At 38.8% G+C, this 20,279-nt stretch overlaps 1 protein-coding gene across 3 annotated transcripts in view; it reads right to left on the minus strand.

Annotated features, from left to right (window-relative positions):
* Positions 1-1,863: 1,863 nt before the first annotated feature.
* Positions 1,864-20,279, minus strand: part of GALNT1 (polypeptide N-acetylgalactosaminyltransferase 1) — a 128,967-nt gene continuing 110,551 nt past the window's right edge. For all 3 annotated transcript variants that reach the window (XM_049620196.1, XM_049620194.1, XM_049620195.1), the window contains 7 exons: positions 19,342-19,512; positions 17,011-17,128; positions 15,100-15,280; positions 14,090-14,229; positions 9,388-9,486; positions 8,566-8,700; positions 1,864-5,217 (listed from right to left, as the gene is read on the minus strand). In XM_049620196.1, coding sequence (XP_049476153.1) covers positions 5,071-5,217; positions 8,566-8,700; positions 9,388-9,486; positions 14,090-14,229; positions 15,100-15,280; positions 17,011-17,128; positions 19,342-19,512 — 991 coding nt within the window. In that variant the 3' untranslated portion in view covers positions 1,864-5,070. The remainder of the gene's footprint in view (positions 5,218-8,565; positions 8,701-9,387; positions 9,487-14,089; positions 14,230-15,099; positions 15,281-17,010; positions 17,129-19,341; positions 19,513-20,279) is intronic.

A 20,279-nucleotide genomic window follows, 5' to 3' on the forward strand; every position in this document is an offset into this window, starting at 1 on the left:
TCTGACACAAGCTTTCATCACTTTGCCAGAACTTTGTTTTGGTAATACCTTGGTGGCTCATTTTCTCTTTTTAATAATTTCATAATTAACTTGTGAGCATATAGGGGCCTGGATTAATGTTTCCCCCCTCCCCCCACCCAAAGAAATACTGTATTCTCATTGTTTCCAGCAAGTGCCATAAATCTAGATTCACTCTATTTTCTTGATCTGCAGACTTTGTAACTGTGGTTTTAAACTCTTGATCTATTTAAAAGCAGGCCTTGGGGTGCCTGGCTGGTTCAGTTGGTGGAGCGTGCCGCTCTTGATCTTGGGGTTGAGTTCAAGCCCCATGTTGGGTGTAGAGATTACTTGAAAACAAAATCTAAAAACTAGGCCTTATGATCACAGTGGTGGCATCATCCTTGCCACCATTTACTACCTAGAAAAAGGGCAGAGTCTGTCAGATTTTACCCTTTGGTTTCCTTTACAAGGCAGACTTCTTTATGCATCCTTTTACTTATAGAGCTCTCTGAATTTTCCAATTTTATGTAGGGATCTTTAGTTTAATTCCCCAGCTTTGTTCAGGGCCAAGGCCTAGGAACTATCATTCCCCAAGCCCTGGTTATTCTATTTTGTTCTTAGGAGAGGAAAGGCTTTCACGTTTAACCATTACCTCTGTGACTTGTGTACTTATCTTCCCCCCTGCCTCACCGGACCGTAGGGTTTTCCCATATTTTCTTGTGAGTTCAGTTGAATATGTTTGTTGCAATTTAGCCAGTCTTTGGGTATTGTGTAGCAGTGGAAGGCTATTTAGAAAACTCTGATACCAGCAGGGTATTTTATTTCCCCCCAGCGCTTTATTGAGGTATACAGATGGCAGAATGCATACATCCTAAGTATATAGCTCAGTAAAACTTTAAATTATCTAAATAATTTGCATTATCTAAATCAATTTATAGACTACTTCCATCATTCCAGAAAGTCTTCTCATGCCACTTCCAAGTCTATACTCACCCAAAGGTAAGCACCTTAGGTTAGTTTGGCCTATTCTTGAGCTTCATATAAAAGTAGTATGTCTAGCATTCTTTGTTCAATACTTTTTCTATTTATCCCTATTGTATCAGTAATTCATTTTTTAAAAATTGTAGACTAGTATTTCAATAACTATTTGATTATCCATTATCATGCTGATTGGTATTGGTGTAGTTTCTAGTTTGAGGGTTATTTTACATCTGCTTTGACTATTCTTGTATGCATCTTAATGTGGGCATATCCCCTCATTTCTCTTGGGTTTTATCTCTAGAAGTGAAATCAGAGTAGGCATACATTTACATTTATAAGAAACTGGGAAGCTGTTTCCTCAGGTGATCATACTTACACTTTTGCCAGTTTCTACACCTTCTCACCCTCTGGGCAAGTGTGCAACAGTTATTTCCTGGTGGTTGCATTCTTCCTTCCCTCATGGCTGATGCTGAACACCCTTCCCTATGCTAATTGCGCATTTGGATAGCTTCTGTGAAGTGTGTATTCAAGTCACTTATTAACTTTTATATTGTGTTGCTTTTGCAGTGGCTTTTAAAAGTTGTTTTTCTGCATACAAATCCTTTGTTATGTGTACTGCAACTATTTTGTCCTTGGCTGCAGCATGGTTTTTCACTTTATCTTTTTGATGAGAAGAATGTAATTTTGGTGAAGTCAAATCAGTTTTCTTTTATGGAGTTTATTTTGTGTCCTAAGACATCTTTGCCTATCCCAAGAGTCACGAAGATATTTTCTTCTAGATTTATTGTTTTGTCCTTCACATTTAGGTCCTGTGATCCATGTTGAAAACATTGTGCATTGTGTGAAAGTATCAATATTCAGAAAGTTTCTCCATGGAGTTGCTTGTGTTTTTTTTGTTGAAAAGCCAATGACCATATACGAGTCTGCTTCCCAATTCTCTTCTATCCACTGATCCATTAGTCCTGAACCCTAGTACCACTCTCTTAATTACTGTAATTTTAAAGCAAGTCATGAAATTGAGTAGTGTTAAGTCTTCCAACATTTGCCCCCTCCTTCAGGACTATCTTGGTTGTTCTGGGTCTGTTGGATTTCCATATATATCTGCAAATTTCTACAAGAAAGCCTCAGGGGAAGGATTGTTTTTTCACTGAAATTTGAATTGATTTCTGTAAATCAATTTGTGGGAAACAGATCTTGATATTATGCAGCCTTTCAATTCATGAACATATTTATTGCAGTGTTCTATATACTTTCAGCAACATTTTGTAGTTTTCGGGATAGAAGTCTTACGTATCTCTTGTTAACATTTTAGATATTTGACTTATTTGATGTGATCACAGATGGTAATTTTAAAATTTAATTTTTAATTGTTGCTATGTATAGTCAATACAGCAGAGTTTTGCCTCATTTCCTGCAAAATTATTAGTTTTTTGGTGGATCAAGCAAATTCTTTATCTTCAGGAAGTCAGACAATGGGAGAAGTGTTGCATAATTGAAAACATCTAATTTTCCAGAGTAAAAAAATGGTTCACTCTTTGTATACCTCTGCTCACAGTTACCACCTAAGAAACCCTACCTTCTGATTTTCTTTCTCCTTAAAAGAACATGTAATTCTGAGTTCAATTTACTCTTGGTGTGCTTCTTGAAAGATGGGGAGAGCACCAGATCTTTACAGAGGAATTTCTGTTTCTCAGCTAAATGTAGAATAGGGAAATGAGGACATGTCCTACATGCTGCCCTTCACTTATATTTTCAGGGTGCCAATCAGAACAGAAAGACATTAAAATGGATTGGGATGGGAGGAAGGTGAATAAATTTGAAGATTCAGATTATTCTTGTCACATTGGTGAATTCTTCACTGGTCAAATAATCCCCTCTTTTCATCCTTTGCTTTCTTTTTGATTCATTCTTTTCTTCCCAATTTGACTTAGAGCGATTAGCATACGGCCTGATCTACAAATAGCTGTAATGATTAGGGATCCATTTTAACTTCAAATAAAACCAATGTAAGGCACAACTATTCAGGAATATTTTATATTTTCAAAGTATTTATGAATTCTTTAATTAGAAAAATAAAGGCAACGGGATTATCTATCAGGTTCTAAAAGTACCCATGAATTAAATCACTCACATCCCCCTCTTAAAAAACAAAACAAAACCTTGAATCACATTGCTATTTAAGCTTTCTTACAATAAGGAATAAGACCAAGCTATACTAGAGTACAAAAACCTGAAATTCTGAGCATGAAAATAATTTATTAGACATCTGGTTTATTCGAACATTAGGCCTACTGAAGACAGAATTAACAGAGCTCATGGAGTAGGAAAACACACACACACACACACACACACACACACACACACACACAAACAACCCATCCAGCACCTGCTTCACTGCAAATTTCCTGGGGACAAAATGTGTGCATTCTGTACTACAGTCTCACTCTAAACCATCCATATGTGTTTGATGCTGATTAACCTGAATAGGAGATGAGAAACTTTCTATACACTCAACTTGGCAAGTAGCCATTAGTGATGCAACTTTCAGAAACATTCTTAGGCACAAGAACTAGCACTGCCTGCAGTGAGAGTCTTTGATAATCAAAGAAAAGAATATCACTAAATATATTCTTACAAATAAGAAAATACAAGCACTTTTGCCAATGGACTGCTTTACATATCAGGAAAGATGTCACAATGAGATCTTCTATGAAATTAAAACACTAATTGTTATACTCAACTTTTAATCGATTCTGAAGTTATACTGTGGTATTAAAAATTAGAGGAAAAAACTGATTTAATCTAAATAGAATTTAGGGAAGAAATGCAGGACTAATATATAAGAGTAGCTGCACTTCTTTGGTTAACTCATTAAAAAAAAAAAGTCAAACATTTTCAAATTAAAAAAAAAAAAAAAGATCACCATTACAAGAATCTAATCTATGCACCTGACAATAAAGCACATCTGAGTATGGAGTGAAAAAAGTTTTCCAAAAAATCATCAAATGGATCCTCTCCAAATACCCAAATAATCACTTCTGCAGGCCTTTTGTTGAGTGGAATCATAAAGAACTGAAGATTTATTGCTGTGAAAACAAATCTGTAGTACAGTAGTATGAATCTTGGGTATTAAGCATAATTAGCTGAATCAAGTTAAGAAGTTCAAACTCTAATAGGAAATTTTGTGTGTGTGAAAGTCAATAGCCAGTTGACCCAAGAGCAACTGAGAGATCTAACCTGTTCAGTGAGACCAGACATTGTTAAATCTTCATTCTTTGAAGGCAATTAGAAATTACAATTTAAACAGCCCATAAACCAAATAAAACAAAATTGAAGAAAGCAATTAAAACTACGTTCAAAGAGCCATTTTTTTTTTTTTTAGCTCAATTTCAGCACCCCAAGGAAAAAAAGCATCCATGACTATCACAGATGAAAACAAAATGTCACTGGAATCCATTATTTTTCCCCACTGAGGTATAAAATCTATATAGAAATTTGATACTATACTATAACAAATTGTACTTCTCATAGTTCTGTTTTAATTTCCTTTAAACCCTGTTTAATATAGTTTTTTCTTAAATTGTAAAAATGTTGTTTTCATGATTCTGAAACTGGTTCCAGTTCTTTTTCACTTATTTTTCTATCAATATTTAATATACTGGTTACCAGTCCTAATCAGAAAAAAAAATCTTAGAAATCTCTTCATTAGGACAGCACATTCAGTGAAAGTTACTGATGTGCAAGCAAACCATGAAAGGTGCAGCTCCCCGGAAAGCACGTTTGTTGACTGCTTCACTGCCTGAATATTCTTTACAATGATTCTTGATGAAAGACTCTTTCCATCGTGTAAACATCAGTGTGCGCAGTCTTGCTACTCTGTAGTTTCACGTCCTTGGACAAGAAGGCTGGTTCACAGCTAGTGAAAAGCGAGAGGAGTCTAAGTTTCAATGGCTGATAAACCTTACATCCCCACAGGAGGAAAGCACTTTTCCTTTTTTGCTACTTAAGAATGTGGCAGAAATGTATGCTGAGGTAGCCCAGTCAATCCTTATTTTTTTTTCTTCTTTTTCCTTTTTTGTAAATTTGGTCTCAGAATATTTCTGGAAGGGTGACGTTTCGAAGAAGCCACTGCTGGGACCGGCTTCCATTGCAGTCTCTTATGCTGGGCACCTGGCTGTCCTCTTCTGTGGCTTTATCCAGGCACTGATTACTGTTCACATGCTGCAGGGTTAATTTCTGCAAGTGACAGAAAAGAAATCTTAACATGAACGTGACAGAAAAAAACTCAAACATCTCAGCCATCGTTTCTGACGAGTATTAAACTGCCCTGTAGAAAAGGTGTCTACGTTAAGACCACCTTAAGAGCTATGTGGGAGGGAGAAAGGCACTGGGGTGCAGTGGGCTACAATGAATTTAAACGAACATGACCACAATGCTAGCTACTCCCAATTCTGCACAAGCTCTAACACTGAGAATTTCACTTTGTGTGCTTCAGCTTCCTTTAAAAAAAAAAAAAAAAAGATCAGATTAGTGGTTCCTAATTTAGGATCCTCAACCTATTTTCAAAAGCTATTTCAAAATTGCTTCATTTCCCTGTGATAAGGCTGTTCAAATTAATTCTATGATTCCAAACCTCATGTCCTTAAAATTCAGGTCCTTTTGAAGACTCAAAATCTTAAGAGATCATCTTAAAGCAGCCATTAATAAATGGGTGACAGATGGTGCTATGTAACTTTTTATGTACTCATTTGTACTCCAGACTCAATACTGTCAAGTTGATATTTAGAATAATTTCAAAATGTCAGGACAGAGTTATCAGAGTGATTAGCCTAGGTCAGTTTATGTGTCTGTTACCGCACGCTGGTCACCAGCATGGTCACACAGCCAACAGCTGTGTAGGAACATGAGTTAACCATTATCCTGTAAATGTATACAACTGTAAGAAAGTGTGAAATATGTTTACTAACACATTTATCGGACTCTTACTCATCCCTCTAATGTAATTCTTTTATCTGGAACATTTCATTTTCAGGGACTGTCATCACTGTGTTCAAGAGAGGACCCAGTCAGCACTGACTACTCTCCACACAGGAGAGTTTTTTTTTTTTTTTTTAACGTTTATTCACCTTTGAGAGACAGAGATGGAGCATGAGCAGGGAAGGGGCAGAGAGAGGGAGACACAGAATCCGAAGCAGGCTCCAGGCTCTGAGCTATCAGCACAGAGCCCGACGCGGGGCTCAAACCCACAAACTGTGAGATCATGACCTGAGCCAAAGTCAGACCCTCAACCGAGCCACCCCAGCACCCCAGAAAAAGCTTAATTAAGGCAACTAGATAAACAGGTGACAGATAACTGACTGTAACCTTTTAAGCAGAGAATAAAAGCTATAATTATCATTGCAGAGTCTACTTGCAACCTAATGAAGGTAATTTGCTGGCTCCTGCCCCTAATCTCTAGTATAACTAGGTCAAAATCTGCATTTCGAAAGGACAGAGCCATGCATCAAAGCAGAAGCGTCTGGTGTCATAAATGGAATGTGATATAGAATATAAATAAGACTCTAAGATGTAAGAATATATAAATCTAATCAAAGACCTATGGTATTATGCAAAGAATCCTGGATCAAGAGTGGCAGGTCTGAGACCCGGTTCCATCATTTTACCTGCTCCGTGACCCTGGGGCAAGTTCCATTCTGGGCTTCAGTGTCTCTACGTGTATAAAACAAGGTCCTGGGTTTTATTTCTATGGTTCCTTTGGAGCCTTCGGTTTCATGATTTTAGGTTTAGATTATAAATCACTGACATGAATATTTTATTTCTCCAGATTGCTGTGGTTGAGACTGATGGAGGCAGGACACCACCGACAGGCTGTTCTGGAGCTCCCCATGCAGTTGGCTCAAGCTGTGGGACCTGCATCGCAGCGTGACTCCTCCCTTTGCCCAATTCTGCTTTGTCCTTTTCACAGGCGTTGATCCAAAGGGTGCTCCCTAATAAACACTGTGAACACTGAACTTTATCTTGTGAATACTGAACTAACTTTATCTGATAGAACCCAGCCTGCAAAACTAAAATTTTACCTCAGAGAAGACACCATGCAAAGGGCTCCAGAAGTTTTAAAACTACATTCACAACTGGTTCTTTCTAAATACCTTAAACCTACTTTGGCTCCTTAAACTTCTAAGCACACATTTTACTTTTGGAACAACAGGTGTGGCAGATTGCATAGATCATACACAGGCTACGAACATCCACTCCCACTTCCTGTCCCCATCACACCTTAGAGACTGGAAAACCAACGCCTGTTTAACCAGCCTCCCTTGCAGATGGTCACTAGGGGATGAAGTTCTAGCCCATAAGACACAGCAGAGTCTGTGAAAAGAAGTGTGAAAGTACAGGGTATGTTCCGGAAAGAGGAGAGTTGATGATTAAAGGAGACCAGGGTTTGCATATGACCTGGTATAGGGAGAAAAGACAGCCAAAGTCTTAACTGCTAATAAAGTCATGATGCTAATAAAGAAGTTAAAGAAGTTAAAGAAAAAGAGACAGGAATGCTCCTGGCTTTGCAGCCAGGAGCTATTTCCATAGTGTCAGGCCGAGGCTAGAGCCACGGTTGGAGAACCAGGGGCAGGAGTGCCAGCCAGCCCCTCGCTTGCTGTTAATACATGTAACACATGATGGTATGTAGAAAGTAAGGTAGGAGCAAAAGTCTTTCCTAAGAGAAAAAAAATCAGTGCTTGTGCAGAAGAAAAAGAACCAGAGAAAGACCTACTGAAGATTCCAGTGCTGGTTCCAGAACCTTAAAGCAAAAGCACAAGCAGGTTAGCCAGATGCAAAGCGCAGGAGTGAGGCTTACTGGGGGTGCTCTGAGTGATCTTTTCTGCACCTGTGTGTGAGGACAGCACACAGGGTGTGGTGACAGGAAGAGGTTCCAGAGGAAAGCAAAGGTAAAAAGCTTTGTTACATATGTCACAGAAAAATCATTATGAGCCAGAGAATTTAATTATTTAAAGCTCACCTTTTTTTTTTTTTTTTTTTTAATTTTTTTTTTTTCAACATTTTTTATTTATTTTTGGGACAGAGAGAGACCGAGCATGAACGGGGGAGGGGCAGAGAGAGAGGGAGACACAGAATCGGAAACAGGCTCCAGGCTCCGAGCCATCAGCCCAGAGCCTGACGCGGGGCTCGAACTCACGGACCGCGAGATCGTGACCTGGCTGAAGTCGGACGCTTAACCGACTGCGCCACCCAGGCGCCCCTAAAGCTCACCTTTTACCTAAGTGTTTAATTCACTAATTTAAACAGCCTACTCACGTCTCCATTTCTCCCACACTAGACGACTACAGACCTTGAGGACATACACACAGAAGACTGGCTATAGTGGCAACAAGGACCCAAGAAATGCGGGGCAAGATTAATTACTGGGGAGATTAAAACATGTTTGTTTTTCCCACCTGTAGGTTTTTAGAGTAAGAACAATTTGATCCATCTTCAAACTTTACAAGAATTCATTCTTTTTGCCGTAAAGAATTTTTTTAGCTTCAAAACACACATAATTTCATTCCTCTATGCAAGTGGAAAACTTACCACTGGGTCATACTCCCAAAGCTGGTTGCCTTTTAGGTGGTGGCATTTGAGCATTGTGACTGGGCCATTAAGTTTGGAGACATCCAAGCAAAGGTCATCTGTTCTAATTTCTTTGTTGGCAGTATAAGAGAAAACCTGAAAAACAAAAATGCACACGTATAAGCTTTAACAATAAAAGAAACTAGCCAGTAATCTGGCAGAGAAAAAAAACAAGTATCTCAAGATATTTGATTTCTGAACTTTATTAACGTAGTATTAGGAGAATAAATGATTCCGAAAAAGCTACCACAAATTTTACATACAGGATAGAAAAAATGACCGTGAGCTCTCTGTATACACTGAGTGTATTGTCAAGGGCTATCAAAAGCTGTTCGACTATAAAGGGCAAAATAAATCTCACGCAAAGCAATGTAAATACGGTTCTCACAAGGGGCCTTTTATAAATGTTTCCATTTAAAAACAATCATTAGACTGAAGGCTCCCTTCTCCTAGAGGTTTTCAGAATTGTCTCTTCATAGGTAGGAAAATATTTCCTGAATGACGTCATGAGATAAAAGATTCAAACAAATCCAAAAATTATTCCTTTTATTTATTTCTAACATTTATTCATTTTTCAGAGACAGAGACAGAGCATGAGGGAGACAGGGGCAGAGAGAGAGGGAGACACAGAATCTGAAGCAGGCACCAGGCTCTGAGCCTGACACGGGGCTCAAACTCACAGACCATGAGAATATGGCCTGAGCTGAAGTCAGACGCTTAACCAACTGAGCCATCCAGGTGCCCCCAAAATTATTCCTTTTAAAGCTTTACTAAAATACTCACCTGGTTACCTCCCATACCGTGACAGTTAAAAATTCCAACTTTTTCATTCTCTTTTCTAGCCATGTTATCTAGACACTGATTTGTTTCCACATTTCTTATCTATGGAACAGTGAATAAAGAAAATACAAGGTGTTAAACAAGACATACATATAGATGCATATGGACATTAAAGTCAATCGAAACTCTCTACCACATACATATACACAGTGTAGACTGACGGCAGAATGCTCAGTGGCTTCAATACACTATCAATTCCTTCCAGTTTACTCACATTCCAAGTTCCATCTTGATGACTGCCTTGGAAAGAGAAATAAGAGATGTCCTCTTGTTGGGTAAAATATTTGGTAAACATCAAGATGCCTAATGGCAACTGAGGTTCTAAATTATCAGGGACCCTTAAAGACTTGACGTAGGAAAAGAAGGGAGCTTTGCATCATTGGAGTAGATACTCCTGAACATAAATATGATCTTGATGTCCTCCTTAACCTAGCAGGAAAATAACTACTGACAGGATGGTTTGGGAATATGATACAGTACATCCCTATGAAAGTTGTTTTAGGATGTACCTAAATTGTTTGAGATTACACAGGGTATACAGTAGTTATGAGCTTTTAAAACACCGGGTTTGACAAACAAATGTGGAAACCCCAACTTAGGGCCTGGCAGGGAGAAATGTGTGGAATGACAGCAAGACAGACAACTTCCTGTGTTGCTATCTGTGTTAATTAGCACTAATAGAACTTTCTGTAATGATGGAAATGTTCTATACTTGTGCCATCCAAAATGGTAGCCCCTAGCCATATGTGGCTATTGAGTACTTTATTATATTTTTTTCTTTTACTTCTTGCTATTGAGCATATCCATTCCTGGGAAACAGGCAGGAACCTATAGCCCAGATTTCTTAGTTTTTGCTATAATCTCCTCTAGGATCTTGGCACTTCCACTGGGCAGAACAACACAGGCAGTTTAAGGACTTCTCGATTCTAATATAATGGAATCTGGATTCACTCTTTCCCTCACTGCAATAAGAGAAATATTGGTGGATATGAGAAAGAGTATGGGTGTGAATGGTTAAGAGCACAAATTCTCAAGCCATACTGCCTATGTTCAAATCCTGTCTCTTCCATTTTGTGTTTAAACCATTTACTTATGCCTCAATTTACTTATGGTTAAGTGGGGATAATAGTACCTCTATCTCATAGTGTTGATATGAGGATAAAATGAGTTAATGTTTGTAAAGCACTCAGACCAAGACATAGAGTTGACATGGAGTTCATACTCACTAAATCTTAGGATTATTAGATCTGTCTGGGGAAGACATTGGTTAGTCCTTAAGACTGGCTAAACTGTGAAAGATCTGACTTACTTGTTATCTGTGGTTGTTGTTTAGTGTATTTATCTCCTGGAGTAACAGGTCTGAAACTCATTTATTCAGTTTCAGGTCCTACAGGAGCCATGAAAGTCAGACTTAGTAAAGGCAGAGACTCTAAATTCACACCTTCTCATTCCCCTTTCTACTCTAAAATTCTATGATCTCAGGCTTCTCTAGACCCTTTGAAGCATGACAAAAGATCCCTGAAAGGCTAAATTCCAGTTTCTAGCATAGGAAAGCTCAACCAGGTGGAGCTATGGTCCCAGTACGAGACCCCCAGCTGCACTGGGGTGGGTGCTTGAGAATGACCCCAGCACCAGAAGTCAGAGCTTTAATCTGCCTAGTGTGGCCTGATACTGAGGGCAAACAAGCTTAAGACCATCTGCTTAGTTAAAAAGACAGTGTGACAAGTAAGCCACAGTGGGTAAAATCTGTTCCTTTTACAGAAAGCCAGCTGGCAAGAAGCAGGTAAAGAACAAACTTGCCTGGGCAATCATCTACTGTGGGTTAGACAAGTGGCTCTTTGTAATATGCCTGGATTCTGGCCCAGCTAACAATGCCTAGGTGTTATCCAAAATTGGGTCAGTTCAAGGAAAAAAAAACCCAACTCATTCCCTCTATTCTGAAGGCAAGTTATAGGAACAACTGCTATTCTGGACCGGAATGAGGCTACAGCAAAGGGAACAGAGTCTCATTAATGAATCAAGAAACAGCCTACTCCTCACCTGTTTGAGGATGAATTTCTTAAATTACTACAGAGTTCACACGTAGGGAGCTCAGGTCTCCCCTGAAGTAGCCTCAGTAACTACTAAGGACAAACGGTAGCCTGTACTCGTGCTGGCACGGGCTGAATAGTTTCACTCCGACTCACCACCATCAGCACCGGGCTCCCCTGTGATATATCTGCTGCTGTGATATATTGTCCCATATCCTGTTCTTCTACGTTCATCTCGTCCTTATTCCCTAAGCCCCTAACACCACCAATACACTCTCTCCACTCTCAACTGATGATCTTGTGTTCAAAGAGGACATGGAAGAATCAGAGAACTTCCCACCACAGACTACCCGTCTCTACCCTCCAATCACGACTGACCTTGCATTTGTCCCCACTCCCTCCACTTCCTTCCTACTTCAGTGGACACACTGCCTTCTCATCCTGCCCACCATGACCATCTATTACATCTAAACAACATCTATTACCGGTGACTGCCATTAGTACTCTTTTCTAACATCTTCACATTTTCTCTTTTGGTCAGTTGCATCAGCACAGTTCTGGTTTAGCGAAAATAAACACAAAAAACCCTTTCTTTAGCTCCATATTCCCCTTCAGCCACTATTTCTCTGCTCTCTTTACAACAAAATTTCTTGCAAGACTTGCCCAGACTCATGATCTCCACTTCCTCTTCTTCCTTGAAGCCATCAAGGATTTTGTCCCTACCAACCTCCATGGGAACCCTGCTGACACAGTGAGATGGAGCCCACCAACAACTTCTCCCTTACTAGTCCAGTGGTCAGTGCTCTGTACTAGGCTTACTCAGCAGTCAACCACTTCCTCTTTGTTTTTAAGTTTATTTATTCATTTTGAAAGGGGGGAGGGGAAGAGAGAGAGGGAGAGAGAGAATTCCAGGCAGACACCATGCTGTCAGTGCAGAGCCTGAGTTGGGGCTCGAACTCGCAAACTGTGAGATCATGACCTGAGCGGAAACCAAGAGTCGGACTCTCAATCGACTTAGCCACCCAGGTGCCCCAACCACTCCCTCCTTCTTTAAACACATCCTTCACATAGTCTCTGGGACACCCACTCTTAGTTCTCCTATTTCAATGGTCACTCTTTCTCAATCTTTTTGGCTAATTCATTCTTGTTTCAAAATTTCTAAATTGTGGAGTTTTCTATTGCTTTGTTCTCAATCCTCCCCTCTTCTCAGTCTACACTCACTCCTACCACGGTGATCTCATACAGTTTTGTGGTTTTAAAAATTACCTATATATTGACAACTCCTACCTTTAGATCTCTACCCCCAATCTCTCATCCAAACTACAGATTTGTAAATGCAAGTACCTACCCTGTATTTTTACCTGGATCCAATTTAACAGGTCCCAAACTGCACTGCTGAATGCCTGCTGTTACCTTCTCCACAAGCCTTCCCATCTCATTGCCAACTTCCCTGCCCCAGTTTCTCAGGCTGAAATCTTACCATAGTCCTTCATTACGCCTTTCCTTTCACCCCAGCTCTACTCTTGTTCCCACAGACAATCTGACCTTCTCCCAGTGAAAGTTTGCTTGTCTCTCTCTGGCTTCCCATCTCACTCAGAATAAAATCCAGAGTACTTACTGTGGCCTACCAGCTCCATGTGACTTGACCTTCAGTTTGTCTCGATCTCATCTTCTACTACCCTCCCAGTCCCCCTGTTCACTTCATTCCAGACAACTGTCCTCTCTGCTGTTTCTGGAACACGCCAAGTACACTCGTGTCTTAGGGCCTTTGTACCTGTTTTTCCCTGAGCCCAGAACACTCTTTCCCCAGGAATTCATATGGCTTGCTCATTCACTTCCTCTAAATCTCTGCTCAAAAATCAAAACTCTTATATGAGGGGCCTTTTTCAACTACCCAAACAGTACCGCTACTCAGGCCCACCAGCCATTCTCTTTCCCCTTTGCCCTTAGCACCACCTGCCATACTGTATACTTTAAAAACCTGGCTTCCTCCACAGATTGTAAGATTTGCAAGAGCAGAGACTTTATTCACTGCTATAATCCTTGTACATAAAATAGTGCCTATCACACGGTAGGTATTCAAATATTTATTGAATGAATGAAATGGCTGAAGAAGGGACAGCCTCCTATGGAGTCAGGAGTTACTTTTCCCAAATATCATGAGATTGAATCCTGGGATGGGGCCTGGCTGTGGCCCTGACCACACATATCATTTGCTGCTGTGACTTCTATTATATATGGTCTTTCAACTTTCTTTGTCCCTTCTTTACAATTTATCTTTACTTTGATGTTTGTTAAGCTTTGATTCAGGCTAATTAACACCAGGAGTATATGCTTTCAACTTCATGGGACATTTTGTTAAAGAAGTCTACTGAAGACACTAATATATTGAAATAAGAGTCCACCTCTGAGAGGTTAAGGGTGGAACATTCTTATTTTAATAACATGAAAAATTAATAAAATTTCAAGTTATGAGGTAGACTGTGTTAACAAGAACTGTCTCACACTTGAAGTTATTTAATTTTAATATGGAGGGATTCCCTTGTTGGATGTTTAAGCTCTATCGTTTTTGATAAATGAGAACACAACAACCACACAGAATATATATATTTTACCTCTCCCAAAGAGAAATAGTGACGTGGAATTTGGGAATCAGGATAAATATTCTCCAGGTACCAAGAGAAAGGTCTGCATTGTAGTTTGTGTCTTAGGCCAAGTCTTGATGATATATCTCCATAATCTACCTTTGTAACACCTGTTGAAAGAAATAATCGACTCTGAATTACTCATGTTCTATTAGGTAACATATTTCTATGTAAATAATGCATTTATTAACAAGCCAGGAAAATGGGAAAAGCGGTATCATTTTGGTGATATGACTACAGAAGTGATATACCATGAATCCATTGTTCAAAATATAAAAAAAGGAAATATATTTATGTGTTTTTTTTAAAGAAAAATTAGATTTTCATTGTGAGAATGGAACACAATGCTAGTAATATTACACACAAACATAAGTTATTATGGGATCAGAAAGCTTGAATATGTATGTTTAGGCAAAAACAAGAATCAAGATCTATTTTGCCCAAGTATTAAGCAGTGCAACTGCTTCCAGTCAGGTTTCTCTCCCACAACTCACTGACCTGTGCAAGCTGACTAGCCAGTCTTATGGTAATTAGAAAAGGGGGCTGCAATGGCAACAGCGTCAGGAAGATATAGAGCTTAGGGAACAACTATTCCCACAAAATTCTGAATAGCAGAGAAGTTCCTGGACAGAAGTCCCTAGAGGCATGCTACAGTGCTCTGCACTGGCCCCGAGAGACTCCAATCTTCATATAAAAGTTAATCATCACAATTAGGTTAAAAATAGGTACAGAACACTGACGACACCTGGGCTAACAGTAACATGTGCGATACTGACCTGGATAACTCATTGTGTTACTATATTAGGCACTTTGCTAAGCACTCTGGCACTGGGTGTGATTTCATTTATTCCTTACGACAACCCCGTGAGGTTGGTGCTCTCCCCCTACTCAAGGCTTTTCTACCCCTTATCTCTCAGATGCATTAAGATCAGGAATAAGAAAGCTATACTCTTGTATTTCTAATGCAAAATAATGCTAACCTGGAGAAATTATATAGAAGAAATTCTTGAACTCATCCATCCACACTTCTGCAAGTCGCCTGTTATTTTTATTGATAATCTGTCCTGTGCCTCCAGGAAATGTGTAAGGTGTGGCTTTCCGAAATACATGTCCGACATGTGAGCAGGTAACAATCTCCAAAGTTCCTCCACACTGCCAGATCTGAAAACAACAGAAAAGAAGACCACATAAGACCCTGATGTTTTTTTAAAAACTGTTCACATCTCTGGATGTTCACAGTTAAAACTTCACAGAATCATGGCTATACATCCTCACAGTGGAGCTCCTGCTATATGGTCACAAAGCCAGTGCTTCCTCAGAAGGATACTTTTCTGTAATTTTTGGTTCTGATCAAACCAGAAGTTGAAGGTTAAATTCAGAAAAGATATGTTAAAGGCTAAATGCAGAAAAGATATAAGGTCTAGAGTATTATTTTTTTTAAGTTTATTTATTTCGAGAGAAAGCACATACACATGTGTGCGCACATGAGCGGGGGGCGGGGGACAGAGGGAGGGAGGCGGAGAATCCCAAGCAGGCTCCACTCGGACTGCATGGAGCAGGACGCAGGGCTCCAACTCACGAATCATGAGATCCTGACCTGAGTTGAAATCAAGAGTTGGATGCTTAGCTGACTGAGCCACCCAGGTGCCCCCAGAGTAATGTTTTTCTAACTGGAGGCCAGGACTCATAAAATGATCGTAAGTTCAACTCTGAGGAATGGCAACCAGCACTCACTAACAAGACATACTGTTTCATGAAATTGGTTAGATTTTGTGTGTAGTATACACATGGTTCATGGTCAAAACACTTTTGACCATGCAATATGCAGCCAGAGTCCTATCTACTCCTCCTTCTCCAGACCTGTCATAGCCTGTACATTAAACCGACTAGAAATTGAAACTGGATCTCTCATGAATTATTCACTGGGACAATGACAGCACGCTCTGTCATCTTCATGAGAATAAAAACAAAAGGGTAAAAGAAACATCAAGTTTGGGTTCACATTCTTAGTTTAATGAAATTATCCTTCTGTTCCTTTCAAAATACATTCGTCTGTAAGTCAAAAATCTGCTATTTACACTTAAAACAGATTTTGAGAAGTTCTGATTTTGTTAAATATTCAGTGTCTCTACTTTAAAGTTCTCCCAGGATCACAAAGTGATACAGCTGGATAGGATCTCCCAGATGATCTAGAGTCCAGACCTCTCCTTTTCTAGGGGAGCAAAGTGATCCACTCGAAACAAAATGAGCTAGCTGGTTTAGATTACAGGGCAGTTCAATGTGGTTTCCACTATACGCCAGGTGTCTCAAGTTAATTATTTTCAGAAATACACAATGTCACTTAATGGGTTGATTTTAGTGAATGTGAAATGGTTAAGTGTTTTATATAAGGTTGACTGGGTTAAATTAGAGCAATTTCAGAACTCCGGTCTTTTTCTTTTTATTGAAAAATGTAAAGCCAGTAAAGTGACCAAGTTTTATATAAGAGAGAACAATTTTCACAACAGAAGGACAAAGCATATTACAGAAAGTAAAATTACGTTTTTGGCAGTCAAGTACCATAGTAGCATATAGAAACTACATATTGTTTTTTATTTTTAGAGCTTGAATTACTTCCTTGTAAGTAACAGAAATTCAAAACAACTAGGGGATCTTGTGTAAGTTTTATACTTTAACTATTAAGATAACTGAATTATTTGCTTAAAATATAGTTTATAAAAGGAACCCTTAATAGTAACACCTAAGTTTTTATGAAGTGAGGTTCTGGAGTCTGATGAAACTCAGAGTAAATTCAATTTTTATTTTTTATTTAGAGATACATAACATGAATAATTAACGCATACCTATATTTGAGGTTAAGTAAAAGATTATTTTTTGCAAAGGGAACTTACCCTAAAGGAAATCTCTAGGTTTTCTCCTCCCCAAATATCCATTCCAGCATCATATGTTCCAATCTCCTGGAAGTAATCTCTGTCTATTGAAAACAGGCCTCCTGCCATTGTAGGTGTTCTGAAATCCAATCATAACTCTATACGGTCAGTTGTAAGAATTTAAAATTTACAATCAATTTTTGTTTTTAAAAGTAGTTATATTAACTGTATACAATGACAGAATAAATGCTTATTCTCACGCTCTTCAGAAACATTCATAGGCCCCTAAGGACTTTCCATGTTTTTATGATCTGCTATTTGGTCTTCAGGCAGACCTACACCCACTGTGCTGACCGGTGGACCTACTCTTGTCACAGCCTGTGCCCTGACAGCCTTCTCTGCCCAGTCCCAAGGCCACTCCTGTTTTTAGTACCTTTCCTGGTCCTCAAGTCCTGACTAAGCTTAGTCACCTGAAACTCCTTAAATTGAGGCTAGTTCTCATAATTCTCTCCAGCTGACTGTGTATCTTCCCACAGTTCCCAGCAACTACACTGACTATATAATCAACTAGATTCATGTTAGTTAACTCTCACACATGAGGTTTTAAAGTGTGGCAAATATTGCAAAAGATATAGATTAAATAGGACAAAAACAGTGAGACTCTTTTCCTACACCTAACAGAAACCTTTAAGGAAAGGAATGAAGTACACAATGAAATCAATACACTCCTAAGGGGACTGTCATCCTGATCAAGTATGGCACACTCTGTGCAGAAGAGGAGCCCAATTCATCAGCACGTGACCCAGGTATGCAGAGTGGGTGGAAATGACTGGAGTTAAGCAAAGAAATGATAATGAAGGAGGATTTAAATAAACAAATACCCATCAACCATTTGATTTCCATGAAAGATGTGTATGAAGAAAAATGGACTTCAACTAGAAGAAAATAATTAAGTTCCAGGGAAAAAGGAAACTATGGCCATCATATTTCATGATGAATTGTCGCCTGTGATTCCATGTCCTCAAATATATGGATTCTAGGCTGTAAAGAGTGGCAGCATTTGCCTTTCCAGTAGAAAGTCGTTTCCACATAAAAGTTAGAATATACTTTGATTTTAGAAGAGAAAAAGAATGAGAAAAGCCTACTATCTTAGGAGGCAGAGGAAACAGGCCAACACCCACAGAGTTACCATTTAGTACCCAGGTTTCTTGCCCTGGGTTTTGAGCTATCTCTGCATTTCCTGGAATTGTATGCTCAATCTTCTGTTTGCACATGTGTATTTTCCCCCTATTAGAGAAGACTCACAGCTTTTATCAGACTTTTCAAAGAAGCCTACTGTCTACAAAATGTTTCAGAACCTCTGATTTAGATGGTGATTTCTTGAACTGTCAGCAAAAGAGTAGAAAAGTACCTTTGCTAGAAAAAGACTCTGGCAGGGCAGGAGAAAAAGCACAGAATTAATGAAATTCTCCTCAGCTTGGCCAAAACAGGACTTGAGTTCAAGGGAAAGCAGGCCTGAGAAGGCCGGGAAGGGAGAAAGCTAAGGCGTGGTTGGTTCTGAAGGGGCTCTCAACCACTACAGAAGCAGCAGGCTGGTGCTGCTGGACAAATTCCAGGATGGCTCCCAGAGCTCAAGGTCTCAATTTCAAGGTTCTGAACAGCATAAAGATTCTTATCCCTTTCTGGAAAAAAATCTACAGATGACCAAATATAAAACAAACGAAAAATCAGAATGTGTCCATGGAAATCCTTTTTTATACTTCTGTCAAGTCTAGTTATTTTTATATCTGAAACAAGCTTTTCTAACCTTATCAGTCAGTAACTATCATCTGAATGGTACAAGTTGGAATTTACAATCTTATTTTTTGGTGCAACGACCCACTTTTAGGTAATATTTTCACATACCAACACTTACAATTAATTAAGGGACAGTTTAATTTAAAGCTAAATATTATTATCCTTAACAATTGAATCTAAGCATAAATCTGACAGATTTACAAAATGTTGTTCATACAGGAATGAAAAAACATATGCATGTTACCATCACTTTTCAGGTGCACTATTTATATAGATTTATATAAATGAAAAAAATCTATATATATAGGCTTATAGAAAAATTCCAACTTTGTTAAATGATCAGAGTAAAAAGCCCTCTTTAAAATACTAATACACGTGAAAGATGGCTCTTAACTACATATATGGTATACACCTCGTGTATGTATGGTATACATTATATGAAGTATGTGCCTCATGTTTCTCAAAATACACTTAAAATCCTTTTGATAGGATTCCCAAAGCTTCGCTATCCCCCATTGATAACACTTTAGGGAAAATGTTTGACAAATCAATTACCTGACAGGAAGAGTCCGATCACCTTTCCTTCTGTCCATTTCTCTTTGGGGAACAGGATACCATCGAAAATTGAGCTTCCAGTTGAAGCCACCATAGGTCATATCAGAGCCTGCCATGTACTCAAAAGTATCATCGCTGATCACATCAATGATAGGACATACCACTGTTTTCCTAAAATCATAAAAGCAAACAAAAAAATCTTCACAACTTTCCTTTTTGAGGCACAGTATAACAACTATAATTATATGCTAAGTGTGTTTAAAATAAAAATACATTCTATAATGTTAAAAGCAATGATAAAAAAATTTCCTGCTATATCCTACTAAGTTAGCATAATCATTTAGCACACTCACTTGTAGTCATTGATAACCTTTCATCCCTTTTTAATTCATACTTTTACATAACTGCCACATATAAAAACAATCCAGGGGCACAAGGGTGGCTCAGTCAGTTAAGCATCTGACTCTTGATCTCAGCTCAGGTCATGATCTCACAGTTTGTGGGATTGAGCCCCTCATCAGGCTCTGTGCTGACAGTGCAGAGCCTACTTGGGATTCTCTCTTTACCTCTCCCTCTCTCTCTCTCTCTCTGCTCCTCCACTGCTCCCTTCTCTCTCTCAAAACAAATAAACTTAAAAAAACAAAATTCCAAATATTTCCAGTTTTCAAAAATAACGCTTTTAATGACTACATAATCATTTTAAAATGTTTACTCTTAAAATGAAAACTCTTGGATATGTGTGTTCCTTACAGTTTTTTTGTTATTCAGTTACTAAGTGGACATGTTCATATAACCAGTATTTTGCTTTTGCTTTAGGAGTAAACTTCCAGTCTTGTATTTCTTCCTACAAACTGTCTGATCACAGATATTTAAATTTTTTTCTATTGGTTTTGTGAGTTTTTATAAATCTGAAAAAACTTCCACATGACCACAGCTCT

This window comes from Panthera uncia (assembly GCF_023721935.1).
Source record: "Panthera uncia isolate 11264 chromosome D3 unlocalized genomic scaffold, Puncia_PCG_1.0 HiC_scaffold_8, whole genome shotgun sequence".
Lineage (NCBI taxonomy): Eukaryota > Metazoa > Chordata > Mammalia > Carnivora > Felidae > Panthera > Panthera uncia.